Source organism: Lepidochelys kempii, chromosome 12 (assembly GCF_965140265.1).
Source record: "Lepidochelys kempii isolate rLepKem1 chromosome 12, rLepKem1.hap2, whole genome shotgun sequence".
Taxonomy (NCBI): Eukaryota; Metazoa; Chordata; order Testudines; family Cheloniidae; genus Lepidochelys; species Lepidochelys kempii.
In genome coordinates, this window is record NC_133267.1 from 4,244,621 (window position 1) to 4,262,483 (window position 17,863).

Below are 17,863 nucleotides of genomic sequence, written 5' to 3' on the forward strand. Positions count from 1 at the left end.
AGGCTGAGGGAACTGGGATTGTTTAGTCTACGGAAGAGAAGAATGAGGGGGGATTTGATAGCTGCTTTTAACTACCTGAAAGGTGGATCCAAAGAGGATGGATCTAGACTATTGTCAGTGATAGCAGATGACAGGACAAGGAGTAATGGTCTCAAGTTGCAGTGGGGGAGGTTTATGTTGGATATTAGGAAAAACTTTTTCACTAGGAGGGTGGTGAAACACTGGAATGCGTTACCTAGGGAGGTGGTGGAATCCCCTTCCTTAGAAGTTTTTAAGGTCAGGCTTGAGAAAGCCCTGGCTGGAATGATTTAGTTGGGATTGGTCCTGCTCAGGGCAGGGGGTTGGACTAGATGGCCTCCAGAGGTCCCTTCCAACTCTGTTATTCTATGATTCTATGATAACAATGCAGCCAATGACAGACCTTATGTGAAAAAACACCAGGGAAATGACACCAGAAAGCCATCAGCAGTGCAGTGGAGACAGCTCCAGAGCAGCAGTTTTGGTGGCACAGAGCACAGGGAATTCAAGGCAGCATCACAGCGCCAAATGCCCCTCGTTCCCATGGCAGGTCTGAGCATGGTTTACATACCACATCTGACCCCGGTGTTTGTTAGGATAGATATTCAGGCCTGTCTGCAAAGGCCTGTACTTTAAGAATTTAGGTGTATTCTTATCACTTGGCTAGTTAGAGGTATAAAAGAAAGAATCAAAATCACTGTCTGCCAATGTAAGGTCCTTCTCTTACTGTGACAGTCTGAGGTCCTGTTCTTAGGCTAAGGCCTTTGGCTAAGCGACAGAGGCAGCCATAAACTGGGACGGGACCGGTCACCTCCTCACATTCCAAACTACTCACATTGAAATCAGGTGCTATTGGGCTGTTAGGATATAATCCTGTCCTGATAGTGCCTATCGCCTCCAGAGAAAGGGAAGTGCCTAGAAGGTGTAAAAGGAAACTTAGTTTGATAGCATCCTGTCTGGCAAGAACTCACTTATCAATACTGGGATGTGAAATCCTCACTTCTGTATTGTTTTGTCATTATAGTTCCCACTTTGCTATTGTTTATTGGCATGGTCTCTGTCTGGTTCTGTGATTGTTTCTGTCTGTTGTATAATTAATTTTGCTGGTTGTAAACTAATTAAGGTGGTGGGATATAATTGGTTAGCTAATCATGTTACAATATGTTAGGATTGGTTAGTTAAATTTCAGTAGAATGATTGGTTAAGGTATAGCTAAGAATATTACTATATAAATTAGGGGCAAACAGGAAGTAAGTTGGGATTCGAAAATAAGGAAAAAGAAACTTGTATTTAAGCTTGCTGGAGGTTCACCCCAATAAACATTGAATTGTGTGCACCTTCGGACTTCAGGTATTGTTGCTCTCTGTTCATGCGAGAAGGACCAGGGAAGTGGGAGAGTGAAGGAATAAGCTCTCTAACAGTGTTGTTTAACCAAAAAGGCAAGACAGAGCATATGGGCTGACCTGATCAGCGCTACACATCCAGAGTGTGTTGTCGGATCATGGCAAAGTACATTCCTACCCCAAAACGCCCAACAAAGGCCGTCAATAAGCCCCATTGGTCATGGTCTGCATTGTCTCGTAGCTGCGTGGCATGGAGATTGCAAAGACCCATGCACCCCAAAAGGTCTATAGAGCAGAGCTCATCTGCAGAGTCAGGTGCTTCAACAAGGCTCCCTGTTATCCACGGCCATGGAGACCAGGGTGCTCCCTGATGGGCTAGCAGTCCCACAGCACTTTCCCAAGTATCTGGCCCGGCGCTGTCCCACTGCCGGCTTGCCTCTGCTGTTCCTCCAGCTGCAGGGGCCCTTCACCCCGCCCCGCCCCACCAGGCTGGGTGTCACAGGGATGCAGGGGGAGGGGGCAGCATACTAGTCCATTGCTCCCTCGAGAGGGGAGGGGGCAGAGCCACCCTGAGCTGCCTGGCTCTTTCTGCCCCCACGACCCCCATAACGGCATAGGCTCCTCCCTCCACTCAGAACCCCTGCTCGGCCCCTGGGGCTCTTACAGCTGTTCTGACTGGCTGCTCTCCCCCACAGGGTGGGGCTGGCAGGCATCCTCTTGCCGAGAGTGAACCTGCAGCCCTGAGGTGTGTTTGTGCAGCACGACCCGCTGGGCCCATGCATGGCGTGCTGGGCAATTCCCTCCCAGGGGATCAGCCTGCGCCTTGGACTGGGGCGTGTGTGGGTGTGTCTGACCAAACCCTGCAGCTCTGGCCTGAGGTCGGTTTCACACTCAGCCTCGGCCACCCAGAATGCCCACCGGCTGCTAGGCTGGATGCCCGCCGGCTGCTAGGCTGGATGCCCGCCGGCTGCAGGGTCGGGGGTAGGCACCAGACCAGACACCCACTGGCTTCAGGGGAGGGGGAAGGTGCTGGGCCAACAGAGGGGAAAGGTGCCAGGCCGGACACCCGCTGGCTGGCAGTGGGGGGGACGTGCCAGGCCAGACACCCGCTGGCTGGCAGTGGGGGGGACGTGCCAGGCCAGACACCCGCTGGCTGGCAGTGGGGGGGACGTGCCAGGCCGGACACCCGCTGGCTGGCAGTGTGGGGGACGTGCCAGGCCAGACACCCGCTGGCTGGCAGTGGGGGGGAGGTGCCAGGCCGGACACCCGCTGGTTGGCAGAGGGGGGAAGGTGCCAGGCCAGACACCCGCTGGTTGGCAGAGGGGGGAAGGTGCCAGGCCGGACACCTGCTGGTTGGCAGAGGGGAAAGGTGCCAGGCCGGACACCCGCTGGCTGGCAGTGGGGGGAAGTCGTTAGGCCGGACACCCGCTGGCTGGCAGTGGGGGAAAGTCCATGTTGTCAAGTTCCATGAGACTGTGAAACCTGCAGGCTTGAAATGAGCAGGGAACATGTACCAACCCTGGGAAATGCTCCGAGCGAGCCCTAGGGCCGAGAGGCGGAAATGTAACACCGATGCAGGGAAAGGAACCAATGGTTCGCAGTGGAGTTGCAGGGGGAATGGCTCCCAGGAGCACACCGGGACGCTCTGGAAGCCGGGTGAGGGGTTCGCTACGCTCTGCTAAGCGGGTGTGTTTATTAATTTATGGTTTGCCTGGGGCCCAGATCTGGTACCGTAACCCCGGCTTACTCGCCCTGTCCCCCTCTAGTGGTGGCTAGGCCAGCTGGAGATTCATGCATTTAGCTCCAGAGGGCCCAGGTATGATCCCCTGGATGGGTCGGTGTTACGCTACCAAGCCCAGTGCCAAAGACGCCTCTCAATCCATGCATAGAGCAGCCCTGTGCTTGCGGTCTGAACAGTGCCTTGTTTAGATTAAGGAAGCCCTGACGCTAGAGAACACCGACACATTTCCATGGGAGAGCGCAGTGTGGGCATCCCCGGGAATAGGCTGCAGCAGCACAGGGAGACAAACAGCTGTAGGATGAGTTGAGGTCGTTTTGGGCCCTGATCCTGCCAACACCTGCACGTGGGCTTACCTGGATTGCTGTGGGTGGTCCCACTGCAGTCTGCAAGCGAGGGTTTGTAGACTTGCAGCGTAAAAGCTGCAGGGCACAGAAACCAACGGCGGCACAGATTCCTAGCACCAGAGTGTGGTCCCCTCCTCCCCAGGGCTAGGAGATGAGGAGTTCATAGTTAGGGTTATTTGATGTGACTGAATGTAAATCTCACAGCATGGGGGACACCCAATGGGATAAAGAGCGCTGGTAAAGCTGAGCTGACCTGTGTGGAAAGCATTTGAGGCTCAGAGTTGAAAGTCAAATATTTGAACCCTGCTAATCTTCCCTGGTTTGGGCCCTCCTGGTCAGGTACTTGGTGACTAGAAGATGGGAAGGGCTTTCAGCATGCCCAGCATTGCCAAACCCTCATGTTCAGAAAGCATGAATCAGGCCTCCAGCCCTATGGGATCCAACCTTCTAAATCAGAGATTTGAATAAGAGCGTGGCTTGGAGTGCTGGGCTTTCTGTTTGCCAGCAGAACCTGTTGGGTTCCCATTTCCAGGGTTTTCTCTGCAACCATGAAGGCTAAAACCATTCTTCAGAAAACAAAAGCTGAGGTTCTATGCATTCACAGGACTGTAGACCCAGGTGGTTAAGAAAAACCTCCAATCATCAGGCAGCTCTGGTTAAAGCCGTGAGAGCGAGGACACTGCATTTGTATGGTGAAACAATCATTCAAGTGGGTTCATTCACTTGGGAACCTGGATGGGGATTCTTGCTAAGTGGGTTTTTATAGCATTAAAATTTCTGTCTGCTCTGGTCAGACGAACCATGCTCAGACCCTAGGAGCAACCGTTGTATGTGACCTGATCTTTCTATCGCATCGCCCGCCTGAGCTGGTGGGATTATTCATTGCAAATAAATTATGGTCCTTATTCTCATTTATACCAGCCACTTGAGCCCCGTGGCAGCATGAGGTGTCATTAAAGCGCGTTCAGACATAACTGACACCCACCGTATGGCCCGTTGACACTGCCCATGGGGTGTAAAGGGGTCTTGGTAGAACTGAGAATCCAAGCCCTTGGGACCATTGCCAGTTGTTATCCGAGGCAGGAGACTGGGCACCTGTCCATGTGCAGCTCTTAGCTGAGTTTGGAAGTGGTCTAGGGCCTGCTCCGCTCCGAACATAGCTTGTGTCTGCACATAGCCTGGGTCACCCTCGGTGACTGTGGCATCTATGCCCCTGGCAGCAGCCTGGGCTGGCACAGGCTTGGCTCCCTGGTGATCTTTGCCATGAGGAATGGCCCTCCCTCACTGCATCTGTGCAACTGGAGTGTCAGCCATTCCTCCCAGTACTGTGACATCCCACAGTGCACTGCTCTGGGTGCATGTCTTCTGGGCATCCACTCCCCTGCTGAAGCATTATGGGATAGTCGCCCAGCTTTTCCCATAGTTCACTGCAACACAGCTGGCTGGCCTGGCCGCTGTGGATGCCCAAATTCACATTCAGTTTTGCTGTGAAAGATGCTGCTAGGTGGCCAGAACTCACCTGTGCTAGCTGCAATGGGGTCTTGTGAGAGGGGCACAGGGTGGCAACATTCGTCAAGCTTGATCTGCCTGCCCCCAGGCTGGGGGGCCACTGACACAACCCTGCCTGGAGTGCTCAGTGATCTAGGGCTAAGCATCATTATCAGACAGCAGATCAGATCATGCTGAACACAGTGCGCACGCAGGCACCAGTATCTGATGTCACTGATTGCCCTGTTCTCAGGCAATGGCCACTGCAGCAAGGAGTCCAAGCGAGAAGAGGCCTGGGGGGAAGGCCGTGCCCGGACGCTTCCTCTCCCAGTTGGCAGCTGCACTGAACAATCCAACCATCAAGGCGCTGGAGGTAAAGAACGATTGCACGTTTAGAACGCGAGCCATAATGGAACAGGCACGTTTGCAAGAGCTGCGGCTGCCTGAAGCAGGCATGTTCACAAGGGGCTCTGGCCAGGCGCATGGGGAGCGGGGAATGCGTCTCCTCCAGCCGCGGTGTGGGGCTGAGACGTGGCCAGGCCCTGAGGAAGCCAGCTCATCTCCCCTGGGGAAGGGGCTGTGTCCCAGAAAGGCAACCTACCAGTTCTGTTACATTTCCACCTTGTCCTTGCGAGAGATTTAACAAAAAGAAGTGGGCCCCAAAATGATGATTTTCAAAGTTTCCAGTTCATTCGTGTGAAAAACCAGCTGGGTAATTTGGGGCTCACATTTCTCCTGGCTGTTTTGACACCTTCCTGCCCCAGAGACCCTGCCCAGTGGGACTTTGATAGTTACAGCTGACCTGCCTCCCTCGCATTGTCCTGCCTCAGTAGCTGACCGCGCAGCATTGCTGTTCAGCAGCAGTCTCACTCCCATGCTGTTCGTCTCATAGCAGCACAGGGCCCTGGCATCCTACCATGAAATTATTGTATCCTACCTTTGCGTATGTCTGACACCACAGAGCCCAGCATTTGCTCCGAGCTGCAGCACACAGGCCTCAAGCTGCCATGTAGGTCCTGTTACTAGCCGGTCCCATGGCCTGGTGGGGGCAGGCTCTGTACCACAGCACAGGTCCAAGGACGCCTGATCTCTTATGCAGATGGATTTTAAACGTAGCTTAAGCAATTCACAGTCCAGAAACCCCCAGCCACGTGTTCAATGCGAAGCTCAGCTTCCCCTCCAACACCAGAGGAGCAGCACAGAACGGGCTGCCGCGGGGCTGGTCTGAGAGCTGGCATCTGGGCCAGGCACTGCCGCCGCTAAGTGTTACTTTCGTCTTACGCTTCCCAAGCAGTAACTTTTGTCTCCCTCCCTAGTGGGACGAGGACGGGCAAGGAGTGGTTGTGAACACCAAGCTGTACGACGAAGAAGGTCAGAAGCACAAAGAGCTCTTTCCGGAGCTGAAACCCCTGCGATCTGTCTCCGTGCTCCAGGCATGGCTGCTGACCTCTGGCTTTAAAGCAAAGGCAGTGAAGTAGGTTGGAGGGTCCCCTGTGGGCTGTATTACTAGCATCAAACTGCAGTGGGATCATACCCCAGTGTGCCGCGGGCACCAACCAAATGGCGAGGCCTAGCCTCTGGCTCCCAGGAGCTCACCACCTGCAAAGAGCTGAGACAGAGGCTGGGACCAGGGCCCTAACTCATGCACAAAGGGCTTAGGACAGGGGCCAGCACATGGCGTCCCAGTGCCAGGCCTGGTTACACACTGGCTCAGACCTGTGTTCTGTTGAGAATTAAGTAGCTTGGCACTGGGGGTTGAAGCTGGGCAGGGAGTGGGCACGGGGGGAGGGAGGAGGTGAGAATCTCAGAGGCCAGACTGAGAGGTGGGGGACACCAGCACCCAAGGGTAATGCAGCAACAGGGCGTTGGAGCTGAGTGAATGATGATGCCAGGTTGTGAAGGCTCCTGCCAGCTGCTGCTTGCTGCTCCTCTTGTGGGGGGAAAGGGAGCTGTTGGGCTTGGCGCCCCAAACAGGCCCTTCTGGGGATCCTGCAGGGGCTGGCAGGCCCTGACTTGCCCTGTTGTGGGGCTGTCTGTGTTCTGTGCCAGCCCTTTGCGCTGGGCCCTGGTACAGAGAGGCTGCTGGACCTGTGGATGGGCTTTGCACGTGTATGTTCCTACAGGGTTTGCCATCTCTCAACATGGGAGAGCCTCCAGTCTATGCTAGGACTGGAAGGATGGGATGGTCATAGGCCAGCCTGGCATGTCCCAGCCATTCCTGTGACAGCACCATTCATTCAGCCCCCAGGCCTGGTGGCAGGAGGGGTGGAGGCACAGCTGGGGAAGTGTTTGTTGTCTTTAGCGCAATGGCATATGGACACTGGGTCGCTTGGGAGTCCTGAACCCTCTTGTCTCAGAGACAGAGAGTCGAACCCAGTCCAGGTCAGTATTGACCCAAAGTCAGGACCCACTGATGGCTGCTGCATGACCTTTCCGACATGAGCCAGCAAGACTGGTGGCCAGGGCTCATACCCACCACAGCTGGCACCCAGCAGAGGATCCAGGAGCTGAATGGAGCAGAGACTGAGCTGCCTTAGAGGGGCTCCCCTCCGAGCGGGCCTGTGGCACGTTGGCTGAGCACGGCGGCTGGGCACGGCAGGGGAAGCTGGCACAGCAGTTGTGGCTGTTCTGTGTTCTCAGAACACGGCCGTATTAAATAATACCAGCTTCAGTCCCATTAATAACACATCAGGAAATGGACCCAGAACAGGTTCTACTAACCAGCATCCCTTCTGGGACCATCTCAAGGTAACTCCAGCGTCCAGAGTAGGATTCAGCTGCACTGCAGCCTGGCAGCTCGCCATGACCAGCTTCTGCAAGGCAGACGCATGCGTCAGGCGTGCCTGGTGAAGCCTCTCCCCACCGTTCCAGAGGAGAGGGCAGAGACAGCGGAACATGCCAGCCCGCTGGAGAGCTGCACCAAGGCTATGGGAGGCAGCCGCACCAGGGCTACGTAAAGCAGGCTGGCTAAAACGCAGACCTGCCCTGACCCTCTCCTAAGATACAAAGCCAGCACAAGGTTCAGCAAGGGTTGGGTTAATTTATAAACTGTTCTCTCGCAGTTAGGTCAGAGGGGATTGGGAATGTGAGCCCTGGGTTCTCTTCTCCCTACTCTGCCACTGACTTTGGGCACAACCTTGGGCAAGTCACTGCCCCGCTCTCTGCCTCAGCTTCCCCATCTGCACAAGGGGCGAGGTCCTACTTCTCCATCTTCATCAAGGGCTAAGGGCAGAGCATTTCAAGCTGTGATGCCTCGAGCTTCAGACAGGAGCAGCATTGCCCAAGCCCCCCGGGAAATACTCTCCCAGCCTGCGGAGGGCCAGAAGGAGTCAAAATAGCCCAAAGGTAAGCTTGTTTTCTGGAAGTTTCCTGGCACTGGTGCAGGTTGTGTGGGAAGCAGGGGACGCTTCTGCCCAGCAGCTCAAACCCACTGTCCCCTTGTCTCTGGTTCTGCTCCACAGGGCTGATCCTGCAGTACCTGTTTTCCAGCACGCTGACTTCAGGAAGCTGCCTCCCAAGGCGGGGGAGGTGGACTCTCCCCTCGCTACCAGGCAGCACAAGAAAGCCAAGAAAAGGAAAAGCTCATCAGACCTCCCTGCTTCTGCAGCCAGCACGGCAGCGGCTCTGCCCCTGGACACACTGCGCACGGACAGTAAGTGCACACGATGTACCACCACAGAATCGCACAGCCCCCTTCCCGGCACGACGGCGGTGCTCGCTGTTCTCGCTGTACCTGTGGGAGGCAGCAGGCATCCTCCTTCTCAGTGCACGCCGGTGCCTTTGTGGTGCCGTCTATGGCAGTATGGTGGGCCGGCTTAGGGCAAGGTAGGTTAGCCCCCAGAAAAGATAATGGCCCTGCTAGTGCTACCAGCTAACGGGGATCTCCTGTAGCTCAGGTAGCAAAGACCTGTGGTTTGGGGATAGACAGGCAAGAGCTCCAGGCTGGGCTCCCCGACTCTGTGTGTGTGTTGTGGAGTCCGGGTGACTGTTGTCCCCAGCAGCGGTTTCCTTAAACGATCAGGCTGTGTGCGTGCCTGACATCCTCCACCTGCCAGCCTTGGCCTCAGGTCTAAGGAGCAGCCTGATCGCTGAGCTGGGGCCCGGTCTGCTTCCTCCTCCCCATAGACCCCACTGTACAGATTGGGCGAGTCCTGCCTCTCTCCAAATATATACAAGCAGGTGCCCTCCAAGGGGATAAGGGCCGAGCCCCAGTGCCAGATTCCATTCTTCCTCCTCCTCCCTGGTGTCTTTCCATCACCACCAGCTCTGAGCTCTTCCAGCCCAGGGAGGGCTTCCCTTCAGAGAACTGGGCCCCCAAGGCAATCATGCTCCAAGAGCCTTGCTGCCCTTCCTAGGGCTGGCCCCCAAAGAGGATTCAGCCAGGAGAGACTCCCCCATTGCCACATACCCCAGCTTCTCCTTATGGTGATAGCACCCCCAGGCTGCGCCTGAGATTGGGGTTCCATCGCCCCAGACTCTTCCCAGGCACAGAGGGAGGCAGTCCCAGCATGGAGTCTAACTAGACATGACAGACCAAAGTGGGGGATGGAAGGGTTGGTATCCCCAGAGCACAGATGGGGAACTGACGGACTTGCCCCAGGGCACCCGGCCAGTCTGCAGCAGAGCCAGGAACTGAATCCAGGTCTCCCAAGTCTGAGGTTGGAGCCTTCGCCACAGAACCAACCTCCTTTGCGAGAGTGGTCACTGCTGAACTGTGTGATCTTGGGCAAGTCTCTCCCCTGCCCTGTGCCTTAGTTTCCCCCTCTGTAGCGCAGGGATCATGATCTTCCCTGGGGCCACGAGGCTTTGTTGCAGTGCGTTGGGGAGGTGCCCTGAGGGCCTGGGCTGGGAGGCTGGGGTGTAGAGTACTGTGTGATATAGCGGTGGTGTTATCACCCCGCTAGGGAGACCACAGCGCTTGCGACCCTTATACCAGTACATAAACTATGACAACCCGGAGCTGAACAGCCCTTCGGAGGATGAGAGCGACACACCAGGGACAGCTGTACTGGGGGATGCTGTGGGAGCCCCAGACAGGGCAGACACTGAGGAGTCAAAAGAGTCTCACCACGCAGGTAACAGGGAAGGAGCTGTGGCTCTGGGCCTGGGCCCAGCCACCAGACTAGCAATTGCTGGGGGCTAACACAGCAGTTTGCTCCAAGAAAGGGTGGCTTCCAGCCAGGGACACATGGGATGAGGCAAGGAGGAGGTTAAAGTATGGGGGGCTCATGCTGTTCCTTCTGGGGCAGCCCAGCTCTGTCCTGTGGAGAGCGAGGGGCAGCCCACAGTGCTGTGTGTGTATGTTGACTCGTTACCACGCCTTTTCCACCCAGGGGCTCCTCCCTTGGGTTTGTGGGCACACTTCGAATCCTCTGCCCCGTTAGGCGGCTGAGGACGGCCCCAGCTGGATAGCGCTGGCAGAACTTGCCCTGACCTTGAGGGAAACCTGATCCCACTAAGACAGGGCCAGGCCGCCTGACCCAGCTTTACCCTCCTTGCTGTCCAGTTGCCTTTGGCCCCAGCGCTCCATGAGCTGGGGAAGCAGGGGGTTGGGGCAGGGGCAGGAATTAGTCTGGGCCCCACTTACCTCTGGAGAGTAACATCACCAGAACCCACAGCCTTCTCCAGACTTCCTCACGCCTACAGCGCTACTGGCTGGTTCACAACGCAGGCCAAGTATTCTATCATGGGGGAAACAGGTGCCCAGAAGTGAAGTGACTCGTCCCAGGGCCCACAACAGGCCCGGGGCACAGCCAGGAGCAGAGTCCAGGTCTCTCACTTCCCAGTCCTGTGTCCTAAGAACTGCACCGTGCTGCTCGGCGTGAAGTGGGGACCCATTGGGAAGCTTATGGACTGAATGCTGTGAGACACAGCCAGGTAGCCGGGCTCCTCTCTGTGGGGACAGCCCAGCAGTGAGGGGCCTGTGGACTGATTCTGGGCACAGAGAATGCTCCATCCTGCCTGAGCACACTGGGCTTCCCCGAGCAGCTGGCAGCGCCGTGTGTGATCTGCTCCGTCCCAGGGCTGGAACACTGCGGCTTCTGGCTGAGTCGCTCTCGGTACCCGTGCAGGCTGGGCCCTGTCACTGCTGCTGAAGCGAGCTTCCACTGCTCCCCATGAGGCCGGGTGGGCCAGGCCCTAGTTCAGTAGTTCTCAAACTTTTGTCCTGCTGACCCCTTTCACACAGCAGGCCTCAGGGTGCGACCCCCCCTTACGTATTAAAAACACTTGTTTATATTTAACACCATTATAAATGCTGGAGGCAAAGAGGGGTTTGGGGTGGAGACCGACAGCTCAACCCCCCATGTAGTCACCTCACAACCCCCTGCGGGGTCCCACCCACCCCCTTTGAAAACCACTAGCTCTTGAGCAAGCCAGGGCAGAAAGAAGCCTGCTTGCACCGTCCAGTGTGCAGAGCTCTCTGCCAGCCAGCAGCTCCTCCCCCAGGGACGCTCTGCAGGTTTGGTTGGTGTTTTGTAAACATTAATACCGATTTCCGGCTGCTTTGATGACAACTCCCTGCATGGTGGGGCAGCACCTTTGCAAGGAGGGGAGAACAGTCAAAACGCTTTGCCTGCTTGGAAGAGCTGCTGAGGGTTAGGATTTCCTCAGCCTACAGCCTCCCCCACACCCTGCATCACATCCCCTCGGAAGCTGGAAGAATTGCTCCTCCAGCCCCAAATAACTGATTCGCCTTTCTCTGAGCCCAGAAGAGCTCTTCTCTGCTCCCTGCCGAGGGTGTGGCCCAGGCTGAGTGGAACCCTTGTTTGAAGAGCTGATCACAGGCCAGGGAGTCATTCCCTCGCCCGCCCCCTTGCCCCCAAGTGAAATGCTCCAGGTCTGCGAGCATGCTGGTGGCAGCAGAGCTGCAATGAAGCATGCTCCCCCCTCTCCCCATTACCAAGTGGACAGGAAAAGGCCAGGCCATGGCGCTGCGGGGTGGTTTCAATGCAGACTGAGAGACAGGCCCAACCTGCTCCAGCGCTCAGGGGGGTTGGGGTTGGGGGCAGAGGGCTCACTGCTCCCTGGGATGGACCATGAGAACTCCCCCCTGCGGGAGACATGAGGCCAGATGCTCTTAGTTGGTGGGTAGTAGCAGGGAAATGATCCATTGGGACAGGTACAGCCAGCCTGTGTGTCTGCTCTGGGATGGCGTGTGGGGCATTGGTCCGAGGAAGAGCCAGGCTGGCCCTGCCCAGCCCCACAATTAGATCTGCACCAAGAGGGGCTCCCTCGCTCTGCTCAGAGAGGCACAGGCCTGACTAGCACATGTCTGGGAAAAGGACCCGTGACCTTCTGAGGACAGGAAGACACCCTCACACCCTGGGCAACCCCTGAACCAGCAGCTCCTGTTTATTCCTACAGCACAGGCTAGAGCACCCCTCTCCTGTGTCCAGCCCAGACCTGTGGGAAAGCTGCCCTTGCACAAGAGGGGGTGGGGGGGTCCACAGCACCGAGCAACATTGACACAGGCACCATGCCTCAGTCTCCCTTTTGCCTGTAAATATACGGGAAGCATTAAAATGCTTCTAGCCCCTTTAATCAGTAACTCGGGGAGAGCTATGGAAGAGAGAAGATGTGGGTGGGCCGGGGAGGTTCATGGCACCCAGGCTCCAGGGGGATTTAGGAGCAGCGTGAGGAAAGGCTGCTGCCAGTGTGGCTGAAATGGGGAGTGCAGTAATGGGAAGACGACAGAGAAGAGGAGACCAGCTATGGTCAGGGAGTGAGCTGGGGCGCTCTTGTGGACATAAGGTGTGTAGAGCAGCCGCCTACTGCCTGGCCTAAGGATGCTGCTTTGCGGCAGAGTCACAGAGCTACTCTCGGTAAATCACCCAGGGAGTTCTGTGAGTCCAGCCTTTGTGTCCCGGCCGTGCCTCAGGCAGATATGAAGTGGCAGAGTTTGGGTCAGAAGCTCTCAGCCTCAGATGGGAAACCCATCACTGCAACATTAGCATCTCGCTCAGCACTGCTTTAACTCCACTCACTGCTGTGCAGGCCAGGACGGGTCTGCCCCTGCGTCTCAGATTCAGCAACAGCCATCATGTAGGAGCCAGTGCCAGGGACTAGTTCAAAGTTACCTAAGAGAGGGGAAGGGAACGGGCGCACAATTCACACTCGCCCGTTTCCTGTATGAAGGGCACAGGCTATACCCTTCTTTGTGTTCGAGTCATTTCCCGTTAGCCTAGGAAGCCGCGAAGCATCATTAGGGCTTCAGCACATGCAGCTGAGTGACACTCAAATGGCAGCACAACCTCCAGGCATGGGACCCACCCTGGAGAGGGCACAGCTCCATGTGATCCTGTGACGTGATCCTGCCACTTTTGTTCCATTTACAGCTGTAGCTGTTCCAGATAAGCTGGACGCACCTGGTCTACTACACCCCATTTGACAGCAGTCTGTCTTTTATCATAGATTCTAGAGGGCCTAAGACAGACAGATTAGAAACTCTCCCAGCAGAGGAGCCCCTTCAGTTCCCATCTGAAATAGACACCAGCTGGCATTCTCCTTCCAAAAACGAATCATCCTACCCATTTCTGCCCTGGGAGGTAAGCTCAGATACCCACCTGTCTTGCATCTCATTTCAGGAACAAAAAGCGATAATCCAGAGAGTTGCTCCCCAGGAACTCCACCCCAGGCAGCGGTCGACAAGTCAACACAAGTTGACATCGACAAGATGCTGAGTGTCTGTGCAGCTCACCTGGTGCCACCGCTCTCACCACAGTATAAATAATCTCACAGGTTTCCTGCCTTGTCAGTTTAGCATAAAAGAAGCCTGTTGACTTTCTGCCTTCTTAAAACTCTGCAGTGAACCCTTAAGACAGCTTTTGCCAAGCGTTCCTGGTAAAAGCCACTGCCTTTATAATGAGCTCCTGCATCTCCCAGATGCTGCTCATTATGGCTGGGAGGTGAGCATTAACCTTTTGTGCCTTTCTGACTCGTTTATGAAATAAAGGGAGACTTTAAAATTGCTGGCTCTCAGAACTGTCTAAAGATTCAGTGCACCATTGTAACTGGCTTAGTTTGGCCCTGGAGCAGGAGTCAACCACTGATTACATTTCTGGGTCAATCAGACTCTTCAGGCTCCCAGGTTCCCTTGGGCTGCCCGTCCCCAGCAGCAGAGCGCACTTGTTGGAGGAGATAGCATTAGAGACCTCTCCAGCCACAACATGCTGCACAAGCAAACAGCAGGTGGGGACACTGCTTACATTCCAATTTTCTAAAAAAGAGGGTCGGGGGGTTGTGCGGCAAAATCTCCTCCCACTCTACCAAGAGGTGCGGCGGCATGAGTCACTTTGGGTTGCGGGGTTCGGGCTGAACATCCATTTGGCCAGTGCCCCATATGCTATCACCATTAGATGGGAAGCCCAGTCCCAGCTCCAAACACAAAAGAAGCCACTCCCGGTTATCCTCTCTTCTCTCACTCCTCTTGTATGTTCTCCTTCCCTCCTAGGATTCCTACTCCACTGCTGGACTTGCTGGGGTCTATCTGGAATTGTTTTCTGAGTCCCTCTCTCCCTTGACAAACAGTGTTTCATTTAATGTTTCCACTCCAGAATACATTTAATCCTTTTGCTGTACATTTGGAACACTGTCAGAGTCAGTTCAGGAATTACAGCTTCCAAATGGGCATAAAGTTAGCAGGAAATAAGCCAGTGAGATCCTCCCTGAAGGAACGTGACATCTGCTGTGGGTAAGCTCCACGGGGCTTATATTGTTGGTTTTACGGCAGCGCCTAGCACAGACTCAGATCAGAGCCTCATTGTGCTAGGCACGTTACAAAAAGACCCAGTCGCCACGTACTTCTCCTTTCTCCTAATTAATGAATTTGCTTTCCTGACCACAGCCTTATAACTCCTCTCACTCACAAGGTTTTTTGTCCACATGGCCAGGTTTATTGCTGTTTGCACAGCCCCAGGTTATACACAGGGTCAGGTTCAACCAAGTTGGCTACCATACTAGTGGTTCACCCCCATCTTAAAGAAATATAAATAGAACTGTACCTACAACCAAAACAGACAGCTACAATTTAATAATCTATTAACCCTTTTATTGAAAAGAGACCACATGCTTCTGAACAGTTCTAATTAAATAGAAAAATGCAAGTAAAACCACTGAGCTAAATAAATACAGCAGCAATCCAGCTACCAGAATATACAGCTCACACAATGATAAACATATTTTAAACCAGGTAATTCTCAAATAAGCCGGCGGTTCTATTTACACATCCGAAAGCAATGTCGAAAAGAGATTATTCAAAGGAGCCAAGATGGTTAAAAAAGCTACTGCACTTGTGCTCAGCTGCAGTGACACCTGGCTGAAAGACGCAAGGATTAAATGCTCACATTAATTTAGCCCTTGCTGTGCAATGCAGTGTCATTGCACCATAGACTGACCACAAGCCGATGGGGATGAAGCTAAATACTGCAGGCAGGGGGCACTAGAATCACAAGAGCTGCGGAGAGCACCCCTAAGAGAACTTTAATAAAAGGTGCATGGGGTGCATAGACTAGGTCCGATGCATGCACTTGCTGGTAATCTGGGGGCAGAATGAGTTTGAACCTTTCCTGGGCAAGAGGCAGGCAGCACGGGAGGATGCTAATTGCAGGCTCTGATCCAGGACAAAGAATCTTTCTAGAAGTCTTCATCCCTTTATGAGACCCTTCAAGCAGCATGAAGAGGAACCTGGTGTTGCAAAAGGGTTTACTTTGAAAAAGGCTGATCCAAAACACCTGGGAGACATCCAGAGACGGGCAATCAACCTTGAGTCTGGCCGTGGGATAACAGCTTGAGCTCTCCTGGTTAAGGTGGAAGGCCAAGACCACCTCAGGGAGGAAGCTTCAGCTCGTTCAGAGAGCTAGTGTCTCCTTGTGGAAGTGAGAACTCAGGGAGCTATAAGCTCCAAGGCTCCCCAGGCTGAGGGAACAGGCACTTTCCAGACTGAGAGAGTGAGTGGAACAGCAAGGATGGGTCAAACCGCTCAGAGCGCAGGACATTACCTTTAGGCTCCAAAAGACACAAGACACTTAATGCTCCTGGGGGGATTCTGTGTCACTGCGCATGCACAAAATTCATGTCCCCACGGAAAACAGATTCTGCCGGGGAGGCGCCACAATTACATGTCTCAGTCACCAGGGGCTGCTGTGTCGCCAGAAGAGAGGGCAGCCAGCACAGGGCCAGAGCAGCCAGCCACAGAGAGGGAGGAGAGCAGAAGCTGCCTTCTCAGAGAGCTCTGCCCGCAGGGCCAGGTGAGGAGACACAGGCTATGGGGGGGAAGGACAGAGCGGGGCACACGGGGCTGCTGGGGGGTCACAGACTGGGATCCAGAAGGGCTAGTGGGGGGAACAGACTGAGGCAGGGGCACAGAAGCTAGTGGGGTGATAGCATTGATCCAGGGGCTGAAGGGGAGTGGGGTTTAGGGGCACATGAGGGTAGGGGGAAGAGGTGGCTGAGTAGGGGTGCAAGGACACATGGGGACAGGGGAGGGGGACACATGGATGGGGCAGATGTGCCTGACTGAAAGGGAGATGCTAGGGGTCAGGCAGAATCTGCATGGGGGAGGCTCTCCCCCTTAACAATCCCCCCTCAAAAAAACCCAACTGTTCCATCCTTCTCCCACCCACACCCCTCCATGTTCACTCCCAGGCTCCTTCCCAGAAATTACTTCCCTCTCCCTCAGCTCCTCTGTTACCCCTGACTTCCCCAAGCCTTTGCACTGCTTCTGAGGGGTGCAAGAAATTTCTATATTGTAGTTTAAATGAATTATTTCTCAAAGTTCTGGACTAATATGCCTAGTGAGGAATCTATTTGTCAAAAAACATATCCTGAATCTTCTTTGTTGTTCGCATTATTACAAACATACTTGCTAACAGATATTTCGAAATAAATTACCAAAACAACTGAAACTGGCATGATTATATTGTGTTATTTTGACAAATAAAATACACATAATTTTAAAATATTGTGCACAGAATTTATTTATTTTTTGGCACAGAATTCCCCTAAGAGTAACTTAACAGCGGGGTTAAGATAAGATACTGCCTTAAGGAATCTGGTTATGAGGGCACGGCCCGGCCCACTGGGAAGCTGCCTACAGAGCCCCTGAGGGTAGAAGCTGAGACCCTTAGGGAAGTAGATCTGCTCTAGTTCAAGAGGAATTATTTTGGGGAAGTTCTCTGGCCTGTGTTTACAGAAGTTTGGGCTACATGATCACAATGTCCCCTTACGGCCTTGGAATCAAACCTAGCATAGAGTCCTCCCTCAGACCCATACTGGGGGAGCTCCAGGACAGAGCGAATTCCTGGCCAAAATCCTATGGATGGCCAAAGGAGAAAGAACCCTTCGTCTGGGAATGGGGAAGGGTGATAAGAACCAAGCCCGGGATCTCTAGCTTCAAGAGGAAGGAGCATTTGGGAGTCAGGCCCTGAGTATGAGAAGGATGGGGCCAAGTAAAGGGTCAGAATGGTCTTTTCTGTCTGGTAGATACAGACTGAGACCTGGGGACAGCCAGATGTGGTCTGCAAATCAGGCTCCTATAGACCTTCTGAGGCTGGGGGATTCCGCAAACACCAATTCTCTTCTGCTTTCTTCACAACCCAATGTCACAGAAGGAAGGGGTGGTGTAAGCTACCTCCTCCGCCCATGACATCTTACACCCAGGCCTTGGGAGTGGCCAGGTACCTACTGCAGTATCTGGGAAGTAGGGAACTGCAGCTTGACAAGAAGAGGTTGATTGAGGGAAACCAGGACCAGGCAGCAGCAGGACTGAAAATCTCCTAGTGAAGGGGCTATTCCCTCTGGAAGGAGGTGTTTCTGGCTCAGCCCATCTGCCTGAAGATTCAGACAGCCAGGCCCCTGCAGGGCTGTGAGGCACCCTGGCTAGTTGTCAGCCCTGTGCAAGAGGATGCTGGATTCCTACTGGAGGGAAATGC

General features: G+C 54.4%; 1 protein-coding gene across 4 annotated transcripts; it reads left to right on the forward strand.

The window, feature by feature from the left end:
* Positions 1–2,944: 2,944 nt before the first annotated feature.
* Positions 2,945–13,903, forward strand: C12H16orf86 (chromosome 12 C16orf86 homolog). 4 transcript variants are annotated; one of them, XM_073307222.1, is made up of 7 exons: positions 3,005–3,047; positions 4,051–4,133; positions 5,188–5,307; positions 6,251–6,408; positions 8,396–8,586; positions 9,839–10,009; positions 13,520–13,903. In XM_073307222.1, exons 3-7 carry the CDS (start codon positions 5,191–5,193, stop codon positions 13,663–13,665), a joined length of 783 nt encoding a protein of 260 aa, XP_073163323.1. In that variant the 5' UTR covers positions 3,005–3,047; positions 4,051–4,133; positions 5,188–5,190; the 3' UTR covers positions 13,666–13,903. The 4 variants fall into 4 exon arrangements, with proteins under 4 accessions (XP_073163320.1, XP_073163324.1, XP_073163321.1 ...); XM_073307219.1 differs by lacking the exon at positions 4,051–4,133 and having other exon boundaries at positions 2,945–3,017; XM_073307220.1 differs by lacking the exon at positions 4,051–4,133 and having other exon boundaries at positions 2,994–3,047.
* The last annotated feature ends 3,960 nt before the right edge of the window (positions 13,904–17,863 follow it).